Source organism: Salvia hispanica, chromosome 1 (assembly GCF_029641045.1).
Source record: "Salvia hispanica isolate PSC_SH4W2 chromosome 1, Shi_PSC_v1, whole genome shotgun sequence".
In the NCBI taxonomy this organism is placed as follows: Eukaryota; Viridiplantae; Streptophyta; class Magnoliopsida; order Lamiales; family Lamiaceae; genus Salvia; species Salvia hispanica.
The window spans coordinates 46,344,283-46,357,935 of NC_142692.1; the positions used below are offsets into that span (position 1 = coordinate 46,344,283).

General features: G+C 36.7%; 2 protein-coding genes and 1 pseudogene across 2 annotated transcripts; all 3 read right to left on the reverse strand.

The window, feature by feature from the left end:
• Positions 1 to 803: 803 nt before the first annotated feature.
• LOC148933958 (uncharacterized) lies at positions 804 to 2,386 on the reverse strand (annotated as a pseudogene).
• Positions 2,387 to 5,384: 2,998 nt separating this feature from the next.
• LOC125220534 (agglutinin-2-like) lies at positions 5,385 to 6,339 on the reverse strand. Its single transcript, XM_048122696.2, has one exon. The coding sequence runs from the start codon at positions 6,316 to 6,318 to the stop codon at positions 5,491 to 5,493; it is 828 nt and encodes a 275-aa protein (XP_047978653.1). The 5' UTR covers positions 6,319 to 6,339; the 3' UTR covers positions 5,385 to 5,490.
• Positions 6,340 to 11,566: 5,227 nt separating this feature from the next.
• LOC125220523 (agglutinin-2-like) lies at positions 11,567 to 12,598 on the reverse strand. Its single transcript, XM_048122686.2, has one exon. The coding sequence runs from the start codon at positions 12,581 to 12,583 to the stop codon at positions 11,780 to 11,782; it is 804 nt and encodes a 267-aa protein (XP_047978643.2). The 5' UTR covers positions 12,584 to 12,598; the 3' UTR covers positions 11,567 to 11,779.
• Between the last annotated feature and the right edge of the window lie 1,055 nt (positions 12,599 to 13,653).

The window sequence follows — 13,653 nt, forward strand, 5'->3', positions numbered from 1 at the left end:
GATTCCGTGATTGTCTTGCCATGAAGAAGTTCTTCAATGTCTTGCACTTTTCCTGATCTTATGCATCATAAATTTTATACATTATGGTTAATTTATTGCAGAAGTATTAAATGTTGAAATTCATATTTATATTTACTAGGCTAGCCTTTTTCCAGAATCAAACTACTATGGAACGGAGGGAGTAGTTCTTTTCATCATTTTAAATTTAAATAATAATAATAATAATACGAATTACACATGACAACTTATACACTACTAGATCTCCCAAAATCCTATTGATTTGAAATAATTGTACTTAGTTATTCAGGAAGAGTTTAGCAATATCTCTAAATAATAATAATACGAATAACACATGTTAGGTCATCCTTAAAAATATAATCATAAGTATTACAAAAATAAAATATGGTTAAGTCTCATTTAGTTGATAGTATTATCTTAAAAACTATCGACTTGTATTTAAGAAATACAATTTCCTGTCATAAAACGCCACCCAGCAATGACTTTTGAATTAACAAGATGATTTCATTCACACATGATACTTTTAATAAGCATATGTAAGCATGCATTCCCTAAAACTAGTATAAATACAAGACACCCTTGGTTATTTCCTTCCACACCAAAACACAAATATTGAAATATACTACCAAGCAAAAAACCCTAGCCATGGCTCCTCAAACCACCAAGTTCAGCTACGACTTCTACAATCCCGGCAAAGTGACTCAACTAATCTACCAAGCCGACGCTGACTACCCGAGAGAGACCCCCGTCCTCCGCCTCACCAGAACCAACGATCAAGACGTTCCTCAAAAGTGGAGCACTGGGCGAATCCTCCACTCCAAAACCATCCCTTTCGGGAACGGAGCCGACTTCACCACCACCGTCACATTCATCATAAGACCTTATAACACTCCCCCACACGCTGACGGCCTCGCCTTCTTCATAGTCCCCGCTGGCCACAACTTCCTCTACCCATTTGGAGACAGCCTCGGCATCTTTGATCCTTCCACCTTCAAAACATCTAACGTGTTTGCCATTGCCTTCGACATCTACTCTGAAACCCGGGGATTTGTGAACCTTGGGATCGACATCGAGTCTAGGATTCCCTCGGCTAAAACCTCGATCCCCGACACCTTTCTCGGGAAGGAGCTCACTCTTAAAGCCTCCTACGTCGCCGCCACCAAAGCAATCAGCGCTTCCGTCACTGATGGATCGTTCACTTTCCCGATCACCTTTACCTACGACTTGAGCCAGAGTCTTCCCTCCAGCGTTCAAGTCGGACTCGCCTCCTCCACCGGTGATTATGTCGCAGTTCACGACGTCAGCACCTGGGATTTCACTTCTACCATCCCGTGAAGACCTACATTTCTCTATCGTATCGCGCGTGTTGTTCAAAGTCGTTCTACGTCTAGTGTTTGTGTGTCTGTGTGTCATAATAAGGACTAGTGATTGAGCCTTCTCTTCTATATTTCTTAACTACTATTATAATCAATGTACGTGTCAACTAACATGATTCTAAGCTACCACTATCACTCAACATGTTTCTTTGTCAACTAATTTTTGTTCACATGACATGTTTCGACTATTAAGAAAACTAAAGTACTATATAGGAGTATTTAAATAGAATCAACGTCGAATACAAACAAAAATATCTAATTTAATTTCAAAACACAGTAGGATATATACACGATGGGGTTCCTTGAATAATCTCAAATGTATAACATACGTATTTAATTAGTTTTCACTTGCTAAGACATAGAAGACAATAACAAGGTTGTTAAAATAGGTTAATTGTCAAATAACATACGTATTTTGATTGTTAAACTAATCAAAAGAGTAAAAATGCACACATAATGGGAACATAATGATGATTAATAAAATTACATATAATATTCATAAGATCACTAAAATATTGTGTAGTTTAGGCCACTATATGACCGTGCAACCGACTATGGACTTTTGTTTTAATTCAAAAATGTAACTAGCTGTCCCAAACGTCAGCTTCCCGTCATTTTGTCGAGTTTCCACACTCCCAAAGTCACAATCATTAAATCTAACAATTTTTTGTAATATATTTGTAGCAATGATCGGGTCGAAACAACATAGAGAGACAACTCTTTCAATCCTGAATTAAATTATTAAATGAAGAAATATGATTAATCATGACATAGAAGGCAATTCACACGACGGGGTTCTTAAAAAAGTCCAAATAACTAATTTATTTTTCACTTGGTCAAATATAAAATTTAAGACATTTGAACACAGAGTGAACTACAAAAATAGTCCATACGTATGCCAGGTCGAACGCTAGAGGTACGCATGTTTTCAAGAATGCAACAGACCTATCTACGTATGGATATAATATCATTTGAGGTCCGTCCTTCTTCATTGTTTCTAGTCATTCATGCCTTTTTTCCCTTCACTTTTTTATCCAAAATGCCACTCCAAGGGTGTTTTAGTCTTTCTAATTTTTATAATTATTAAATTAGTACTTCTTTTTCTGTTATGCATTTTTTATTTAAATACTTAAAATTTAGATTTATAAATTAGTCTACTTGCCAATTCTAATTAGATTCCATATAAGTATTACGTATTTATTTATTTTTTACACTTTTTACCATTCTACATAATATTATGATACTCCTGATTTTATTTTCAAAAACACTTTTTGTAATTAGAATTTTTAAAACAAATATTACACTGAAAAAGAAAAAGTGCAAAATACAAAATATTGAACAACAAATAAATAAATACCTATATAATCTGATATTCTAATTAGAATTTGTAAGTATATTAATATGAATCTAAATTTTAAGTATTTAAATAAAAAATGAAAATAGCATACATGAAGCAAAGAAAAGATAAGAAGAGTAATTGCGTTTCATTCCTTTATTTTTTGTTGCATTTTAAAGACAAAAATGCCCTCAGTGGCATAAATGTAAAAAAGAGAAAGAAAAATGAACATGGAAGACTGTAAAATAGTAAAATAGGATCTCAAATGATATTATATCCATACTTAGAGGGATACGTAGAGGGGTTTGTTGTATATTTTTAAACATAGGTATCTCTAGCGTTTGACCTAACATACGTAGAGGCTCATTTTAATATATTATAAAAAATAAGTTTAAATTCATCATATTGAAAATAAGGTGTATCGAAGTTCGATATACTGAAAATCATGGTTAGGTAAAGGTATATGATTTTTGCTCATATCGAATTTTCGGCAAGGTAAAAAATAAGGTATGTACCTACCCTAGCCAATGCAATCCTCTTTGTTAGGGATCGACCAGCCGAAGGCTAAGGTTGAATAACCGAAGTCTACACAATTTGTGAGGTGATCAAGCCTCACTAAACAGATCAGTTACAAGAAAGAACAAATCCTAAGCAACTACTTGATTAGATCTTCCTGAAACATCAATAAACAATTAGTAACTTCAAGGAAACAATTTATGCCTACAAAATAGACAAAGAAAAGAGAAAAGTGAAAGAGGATCTTGAAACACAGTAGGCTCAAGTTGCACCACGTACAACCGCACAGGTCTATTAACACCAAGCCCACAAATCCCCAAATCTCAACTTGATTTGCCACAAGAGTGAAGAAGCAACAGGCAGACCACAATCCACCAACGATGTATCTCAGAACCCTAGATCCAGTGGCCTTGAATCGAACCAACACAAGCCTGCACACCACACTCTCAAAGTTTCTCCTCGCACACCCTTAGCCACACCAGGAACCTCTCACGGTCAAGAATCACAGACCAGAAACCAGAGGTTTCCTACACACCGCTCACACACTCACCAGAGATTAAACACTCAGGAGAAAGAGAGAGAGAGGAAGAAGATCTCAAGCCAGAGCACAGAGAATCACTAAGGGACAAACCCTAGAATTACAGAGCGTAGCTAATCAGAGGAAAGGGAGAAAACTGAATGAGAGAGAAAGATCTAGGGTTAGGAGGTTAAAAGGCTTCTCTCAAACACCACCCGGGCCAAACGCACACATAACTGGGCCACTGGATATTGGGCCCGGTTACTAAACATTGGCAATTAGACTTTTAGAGATAAGGGCCATATAACATCACACTCTTTTTTTTTCTTGACGATTTCACGCTGCCAATCAGCAAATCCTGTACCAAAATAATCAATTCCAATATTTCCCCAAATTATTAACTCACATTCTCGCAAAACACGGTATTTCAATCTGAATATCCTAATCTTTCCGCCTCCACACATATTACTCTTTTCGCATTTCACCGTCCCAAAGGAAGTAGAGAGCAGAGAAGAGAAAAAGGAGTAGAGAGAAGATAAATTAATTCCTTGCTCGACGAAGGTAAATACACACACCATGCTGTTTACTCCCTTCCCCTATGATTTGGGGTGACCAATATAATAGAGAAATTTCGTTATTAGGGTTAATTACGCTTACCTTTAATTTGGGATGGTCTCTTTTCTTGTTTGGGCCAGAGAGTAATTTAAAATCATGGGCCCAGAACTAATAATTGGGGAACTTTAGCTTGGGCTATCTTTACTCATACGTTGGGCTAGTTTTAATTAATTAAGTAGGCTGATCTTTAATTTATTTATGGGTTGATGCTAATTAAATTATATTGGGTAACGTTAATTTACTTCTCGAATGATTATGGAATTATCTAATGTTCCAGACTAATTAGTTTGAGAGTCTAATTACGGAGTTTTAATCACGTGCTTAAATTCAATCTTGGGATTTATTCTATGTGTACTTTTTTATTAAGTAGTTCCACTCGTGCATAATTTAAAGATCCATTTTGATTAGGCATAAATCTTTAGAAATTGTTTCTTTAATTTTTGGATCAATAACCAAAATACTACTACTATCATTTACGGATAGTAAAAGATACGCAAAAAGAAGTTCACCTTTGTATTTGAAGTAGACATCATTGTCAAAATAGTAAATTTAAATAATATGAATATAGAGAATACATAATTCGATGTATTAATTATGATTTATTTATTCCAAAGATAAAAATATGATATATTTTGGACAAATAAAAAAGAATAGTGTGATATCAACTTTGGATCATAAGGTAGTTTGATTATAATTTCCTCAAGTTTAATACTCCTTAATACTACCTCCGTCCCTGAAAGTTTGACACGGTTTGACCCGACACGGGTTTTAAGAAATGTAAAAAGTGTGTTGAAAAAGTTAGTGGGATATAGATCCTACTATTAAAGAATTAGTTTTATAATAAAATGTGAGTATGAATGAGTTAGTGGAATATGAGGTCCACTACCTATAATGGTAAAAAGTAAAGTGTGTCAAACTTTCAGGGATGGACCGAAATGGTAAACTGTGTCAAACTTTCAGGGACGGAGGTAGTAGGTAGTAGTACGTAGTTGTATAAAATAAAAACTAAACATAATGTAATTAGTATTTATTGCATTATTTCGATATTAATTACAATACCGGATACATACTTGATTGTACATTTTTATAGCATTATTTCCAAACTCAAACTCTCAATTCTCAAACTCGCCGCTATTAGGCCTTCTTCTCCGCATGGTGGAACTGAAAGACCACGCGACGACGTCGTGAACGGCGGCCAAACCTCCGGTGGCAGCAGATAATCCGGCCTGAACTTGTTCAGGTAGAATAGTGCTCAAATCGTACACATAACTCACCTCAAACCCCCTCGCACCGACGCTGCCGTTAACCCTAATCAAATTTGTGGCCGCATTGTAGTCGATGCGGGCACTCACCTCCTGCCCCAAAATCGCGTCGTCGACCGCCGTCACGTTGCTGGAAACCTGAGACTGAATGTCGATCCCTACATGACGAAAACTCGGGTCCCATTCGTTGCTGAAGATGTCGAACTCCACTGCAAAAACGGACGCCTTTTTTCCGGTTAAATCGAAGACTCCGAAGCTCCCGCCGCTTGCGTCGGGGGTGGAGTTGACGGGGGCGAGGAAGAAGACGAGGCCGTCGGCCGGCGGATTGGTGTCGCCTCGGTTCGGCGTGATGACGAATCTCACGGTGGATTCGAAGCTGGCTCTCGCCCGCCGCCGCCTCCCTCCCAAGAATCTGATGGGGTTGGAGTACAAGACTCGGCCGGCGGTGTTGAGCTCTGCGTTGCCGAAAACGTCGGTTTTCGTGAGGCGGAGGCGGGTGGCTCCCGGAGGGAAGTAGGCGTCGCCTTGGAAGGTGAGGTCCAATGGCCTCGAGCCGTTGAAGGTGACGGTAAAGGAGGTCCTTCTTGGTGGCGGACGCGGTCGCTGTGCTTCCGCTGCCGTGAGGAACAAAGCTATGGTGGCAAGGAGAGAAATTAGGGTTTGGAAGGAAGTAGCCATGGGTTTTGATTAGGGTTTTGTTTTGAATAATGTGATTAATATAATGATATCGTTGATTTGTTGGTGGTGTATTTATAGTAATATGTTGAGTTATGCTCAAGTTCTTGGTTTCTTACAAAAGAAGTATGAAAATAGAAAAAGTTATTTGAATGTATAATTTGAGATGCATGACATATGAATGAAACGAAAATATTGCAACTAATGTAACTTTATTAAGTTTAAGACATGTGAAGTCACGGTATATACTCACTCTAGTTTTTCCAAAGCCTGTAAGTAAACTTAAAAGCACTTTGCGGGCACACAGTTTGTGATCAAGGTATAAAGCCGTATAGGAGTTTAGCTTCTACCACCTTAACTTTTTAATAATTTTTTTTAATAAAATTTTTTGATTTTTTTTTCCAAAATTTATGTACTACTTAATGCAAATAGTACTTATATAGTTGAGTAGTAGTTAAGAATAGTTTTAAAAGCAGGAGATTGGATCACTAATCACTTCGCATTATTTAGTATCAAGAGACCATAATGGTTTGTTGGAATTATGTTTTAACTGGAAATTTTCAAAAAAAATTGAATAAATTTTCAACTATAAGGGAAAACAAAAATTAGCCCAAACCGAGCAATTCATCTTTAATTAAGTTTAAAATGAGGCCAACCCAACCTAATTAACTAAAGCAAAATCAAATTAATCCTCTCCTTTGTGCCAAGACCAATTAACCAAGCAATCTAATAGGCCCGAGAGAAATTAAGCAATTAATCTGCAATTATATTTAAAATAAACCCAACCCAAGCTGAGCTAACTAGAGTCCCTGGCCTCTCTGCTGGAACATCAAGTGGTGCATCCATATCTGAGATCTCTCCCTTCAGGAACGCTCAACACTGCCTCATGAAGCTGGTGAAATTTAGGACTTTCGTAGATGTTATCTCAACAACTTCAAATTTTTGTCGACGTTGTGAGAAGAGATGCATGCATGATAGGCGTTGAAGATTTGGAGTCTTTATTATTGTTGAAACAAAGAAAGATCAAATTTTCTATCCCTTGATTCAATTGATATTAGTCTTATACCTGTCGTGATTGCATCTGTTGAAAAAGTGTTTTCTGCTATGAAAGTTGTCAAGAAGAAACAACGAAATAAGATGAGAAATGACTATTTGAACGATGATACGATCCCATATCATATCTTTAGAAATCTCAATTATTTAGTTATATTTTAATTTACCGTATCTTTTCTATATTTGTTTAGATATTTGTTTCTTAGTATCCTAGTCTTATAAATAGGAGATATTGTATTCATTCATTCAATCAATGAATAAGAATGATTATTTCTCCCCAAAGATAACGTGTGTTTTCCAATCCTAATTTGGATTCCCTCCGCCGATCCTGGTTTCTTTTGTGATGTCGGGTTTACCCCCAAATGTCTCATCGGTTCCACCGCCACACCGCACCATCGAGTATACCAGTTGCAGGTCGGATCTCCAATCACTACAACGCTCGAGCATGATGAGTCACTGCAATTTAGTAGCGTCGCCGCCCGTTGCAGCTGCTGTCCGATATTCGAATCTGCCCCAACCAGCCACCATTGTCGCAAAGCAGCCCCACCAAGACTACCAACCGCCGCCAACGCTGCCCAGATCAGATTGCCAGCCACAGCAGCCGAGTCCTCCACCGCCCTTGGAGCTGCTGCCCTACTCCACTTCAGGACCTTCTCGGCCCTTGCAATCGCTGCCGGAGAACGCTCCATTGTTGGCTTTTGATCGTCTTCCGCAAGCTGCTGTCACGAGCTCAAGGTCAAAGGAGCGGCATACGAATCTGCAAAATGTTGATGAGTATGGTTTGATATAGAAAGTTGTGCCTTGTTCTAATGATGTTGTGGGAGAGAAGAACATTGTTGAAGATAAATGGAAAGAAAATGAGATGGGACCGAAGGGTTTAGTGGGGAGTAAAGATGAGGAAGACAATGATATATTTGGGATGATCAAAGTGATCATTTTGCGCGCATTCGATCCTGGTATATTTGTCAGTTTTAGCAAACGAAAGTATGGATTTCTTGCTATGCAGATGGAAAATTCGGATTTACATGAGAGCGAGAAATAGCTGCCACTAGAAGAAGTTATCAAGTGCTTGTTTTCCGCCGCAGAAAACTTTCGCATCGAGCTACACGTGTTTGTCAAACATGTTGTCTTCACTAATGCTCGAAAATTTAATGGAGATGATGAAGGGAAACGCTCAGCTGCTCGGTGTGTGTTTGATCCGGGAAGAGATTATTCGCCAAAGATTCTTCTTTCAACTCTTCGTTGCTTCGTGGTTTCCACCTTGAGGACAAGGTGGATTTTAACCGTGGGGGAGTTGATACGATCCCATATCATATCTTTAGAAATCCCAATTATTTAGTTATATTTTGATTTATCGTATCTTTTCTATATTTGTTTAGATATTTATTTCTTAGTATTCTAGTCTTATAAATAGGAGATATTGTATTCATTCATTCAATCAATGAATAAGAATTATTATTTCTCCCCAAAGATAACGTATGTTTTCCAATCCTAATTTGGATTCCCTCCGCCGATCCTAATTGGACGATGGAGTATTCTATCAGCCGCCTAGTTATCGCGTTGCTCGATGGGAGGAACCCGCGCACAACTCGAAACTATTATGCCGACCCGGCGAAGGGCGCCGGAACTCTTTTCGATCACCGCAAACACGCTGCAGATCGCAGTTAAGGAGAAGGTCCTTAACAAACGACAATTTGGTGATATTCAATGAAAGGTCCACCTTCACTACGGATCCAAATAAAAAAAATTTGAAGCATTTTCAAGGTAGGAATAATCGTCCAAATCATTTGTCATGACCAACAAATTCTAGTGATATTTGAAGTATTATACTTCCTCCGTCCACGAAAAACAGGACTATTCCATTTTTATTCCTCGTTTTGGAAAAATGATAGGAGTAATAAATAGTTAAAGTGGATAGAAAGAAAAGTAAGAGAGAGAATAATATAGAGAAGTCTATTGTCTATATTATTCTCTCTCTTACTTTTCTTTCTCTCCACTTTAACTATTTATTATCATTTTTCCAAAACAAGGGATAAAAACAGAATAGCTCTATTTCTCTTGGACGGAGGGAGTATTTAATTTTCATCGTATCATTTCGCTCCATTTTTCTGGATTCAAATGTGGCATACATCGATAATGAACTGTAAAAAATATAGACGATGGAATAGAATCAAAATGGGGAGATGCTTTTGCATTGCTCTTTCTTAAAGTCGAAATAAAAGATATTTTCACTATCTCATTATATTAAGTACTACAATTAATGAGGCCTCCATCCAATTAATCTAGCTATAGTTTTTGTGTTAGTTTGACTTTCTTAATTTATTCTTTCCCCGAATTCTTTAGATCAAACTTCAGAGTAGTGAGTATCACTTTACACACTCGTCGTCGGCGCCTAACATAATATTTTTGGGTGATATTCGTTGTTACTACATATCAGTATTAAGCCTAAACTCATTCCATTGTAATAGATTCATTTATTAAATCTATTGTGGAGCATAACTAGTTTGAGATGCCAAAATACCGCTATAAAAATTATCATAATATCGAATTATTTCTATGATTCCCAAATCGTAATTAAATTAGAAATGAGAATGGACTTACTTTTTTCCATTTTTTATTCATTAATTAAACATATATCAATATGAATATTAGCAACTTGTCCAGGTCAACTTGCCATATACTACGCACTCGCTTAATTACAGCTAACCCTAAATTAAATTAGTGACACGGAAACCTATTTACCAATCTGAACACATTTATTTCAGGTTTTGATGTTTTTTAATATGATAAAAACCACATGCATAAACCGCTTTTAGAATAATAAATTTCGAAGTATCGAAGTCAACCCTAATAATCTGATGTCAATCAATACTGCTGTGATGTTATCGCTGAAAATTCTAAAATAATACTCCTTCCGTTTCTTCATAGTTGAGGCGGAACTTTTCGACACAGAGTTTTATAAATGAATGTTGTGTGTGTTAAATAAATAGATAAAAAAATAAGAGAGAGTAAAGTAAAAAAGAATTTTTTTTTTACCATATATGAAAATGACTCAACTATGAAGAAACCTCCTGAAATGGAAAAATGACTCAACTATGAAGAAACGGAGAGAGTAACATTATTATATTATTAAAATTAAATTAAAAAAACTAAAAAATCATATTAAAGACAAGCAAGTATTCGAGACATTTAAGTATTTAGAAAAATAATTAGACAATTTAATCTCAGGTGACATTAAATGCGATGAGAGTGGTATTAATAATTATTCAAATATATATGCAAAACATAAAATTAAGAACACAAACTATTTCTAGTAGTATTTCTTGCTCTTATGTAATGTTTAACAGTTTGTAGGTTTATGCGTAAAACAACAAATAATTGTATTGTACAAAATGATGAAAACTGAGATCAAAATTGGCTTTGACAGTGTACAAATCGTTTAAATTTTGTCTCACGTCGATTTGATGAAGATATCATCTAGTCTATATAAGTGTGGATAACCATTCTCTCTTATGAGATCTTTTAATGGAGTAAATGACCCATTTCTATTATGGTATCAGAGTAGACTCAAGTCTATAATAGGTTTTATCTCTTTATCTTTTTTCTTGCCTACTCATGTGATGGAAGTCAGTGGGTAAGTGACTCATTTCTATTATGGTATTAGACCCAAGTCTTTGATAAGTTTTATCTCTTTATCTGTTGTCTTGTGCTATTATGCGGGACGTGTTTAAACCCATGTGATGAAAATCCGATGTGTCATTCCGGTCCACACGTGCAGGGGCGTATTAAAATATTTTCATTTCTATATTTATATACGTGTAGATAATTCTTCCTCTTATAGTCTTAAAAAGACATTTAAGAGGGTAAGTGGTTCATTTCTAATAGACAGATATGCAAATAGTAAAAATTTTAATGGATAAATTCAGATATTGAGATAGTAGTCCGATTGAAAAGGACTCGATTTCAACAAGATGTAACTAATCTCATCAAATGAATTTCTTCATGGTGCTATCTGTTTTAGTAAAACTGATTTATTTAAACCAAACAAATCTACACACAAAATAAATTATTTTAGAAAGCAAGTAATGAGCAATTCCTAAACAACATTTTCAACAATGAAGTCCATATTATGACTTTTTCGGCATTGATAAATTATTATTCCAGAGCCTGATGTATTATTTGATATATGCCCATGGTGTGTATGAAAATACAAAAACAGAAAACATACTATTATTGGTAACACAGGATGTCATGTATATTTTCTTAATGACATCAGCATTTTACAAATACATTACGAAACAAGTAAAATTTTAAGAAAAGAAACATCACATTTTATATCATTCCTGACTTATTTAGAGCACACTCCATCACTTAACCTTATTTGTAACACAAACTAAAATAATAAAAGATCTCAATTGTGCTTCTTGTGCCCCATGGTGGAAGTGAAAGACCAAGAGATGAGATCATGAATGGCGGATAATCCTCCGGTGGCGCCGGAGATCCCGACCTGAACCTGCTCAGGAAGAAACGAGCTCAAATCATACACATAGCTCACCTCAAAGGCCTTCCCACCGGCGCTGCCACAAACGCTTATCAAATTGGTGGCTGCATTGTAGTTGATGGTGGCAGTCACCGCCTGACCGACGATCGCGTCGTCGACCGCGGTAGTGTTGCTGGATACCTGAGACTGGATGTCGATCCCAACGTGGCGATAGTTTGGATCGAAATCTTCATTGATGAAGATGTCGAATTCCACTGCGAAAACCAAGGGGTTTTTGCCGGATTGGTCAAAGACTCCGAAGCTGCCACCGGGCTCGTTGGGGGTGGAGTTGGGGGCCGTGATGAAGAAGACGAGGCCGTCAGCCGGTGGGTACTCGTAATTGGTGTTGGGCGTGATGATGAATTTCACGGTGGATTCGAAGCTGGCTTTCCCCCGTTTCCCCAAAAATGTAATTGGATTGGTGTACAAGACTCGGCCGACGCGGAGTTCTAGTGCGTTGCCGTTTTCGTTGGTGTTTGTTAGGCGGAGGTAAGAGTCTTGGGATGGGAAATGGGCGTCGCCTTGGAAGGTTAGGTCAGTTGGTTGCACGCCGTGGAAGTCGTACGAGAAGGAGACCGTCCCTTTGGGGGGCGGACGCTTCGCGGTTGCCATGGTGAGGAAAATTAGGGCTGTGGCGGAAAGAAGAGAAATTAGGGTTTGGAGGGAAGTAGCCATTGCTTTTGATTAGGGTTTTGCTTTGAGTGTGGTGGTGTATTGTGGTGTGTGGTGGATCCTATTTATAGATGGTTTTGGTCATGGATGAAAGTCAACAATGATAAAAATAGATAGTTACTTATTTTGTAGATCAAGTTTGAGGTGATGAACCTCGAGATCTGTATAACCTAGTGGGTGTATTATATAGTTACTCGATTGTGTTTGGTTCGATTTAAGGATTCTGTTGATTTCGTAAGTTTGGGTAGGCTTTTGACATAAAACCTATCGAAACAAAATTTGTAATGAAGTTTTCCTTGACTCAACTTACAATTAGTTTATTTTGTATTGGTATTATTTTCGTACAAATTTCACATTCATTATGCTATATTCTTTTTAATGGAGTCATTTTGCCATTTTGGTGTATTTATAGTAGTATAGTCATTTCCATTTTTAATAAAAAATCAACACATGTATTCTTACTTACTCTATTCTTCCTTACTTTATTCTTCCTTACTTTATTCTCTCTTCATTGTCTATCTTTTTTATTTCCTAATACTTAATTTATTCTTACTTCACGTAGCTCACTTAACACAAATTTATTTAAATTGTGTGCCCCAAAAAAAAGTCTCCACTCTCCACTATTATGAAATAAAGGAAGTAATACACACTGTATGGATCATGGGTAGAGCCACTTGAGAAGTATGATCTGCGGCAAATGCTCACCATCAATATATTTTATTTATACCATTTTGTTCTTCAACTTTCCAAATTTTCAAATTTCCTTCAAAGTGCACGCCCCATCTTAAACTCTTAAAAAAGATTATATTAGTACTCTTTCTATCTCATAATAGATTTATATTTGGGTAATGACTGATGACATAAGATTTTAGGAGATTTTGAGTGTTAAGTGGTTAGGAAAAAGTATAGTTTTATATATTAATGATGTGAAAGAGAACTTTTTTTCTAAAAACGAAATCTTTTATGCGACAAGCTATAAAAGAAAGTGTGACATCTACTTTGAGACAGAAGAAGTACTCCCTCCGTCCCAAGATACACTACAAAAAAAGCGGCTGTTTGTGACCACTTTATTG

Coding starts and splice junctions, on each gene's coding strand:
- LOC125220523 (XM_048122686.2), bottom strand. CDS start 12,583: ATGGCTACTTCCCTCCAAACCCTAATTTCTCTTCTTTCCGCCACAGCC.
- LOC125220534 (XM_048122696.2), bottom strand. CDS start 6,318: ATGGCTACTTCCTTCCAAACCCTAATTTCTCTCCTTGCCACCATAGCT.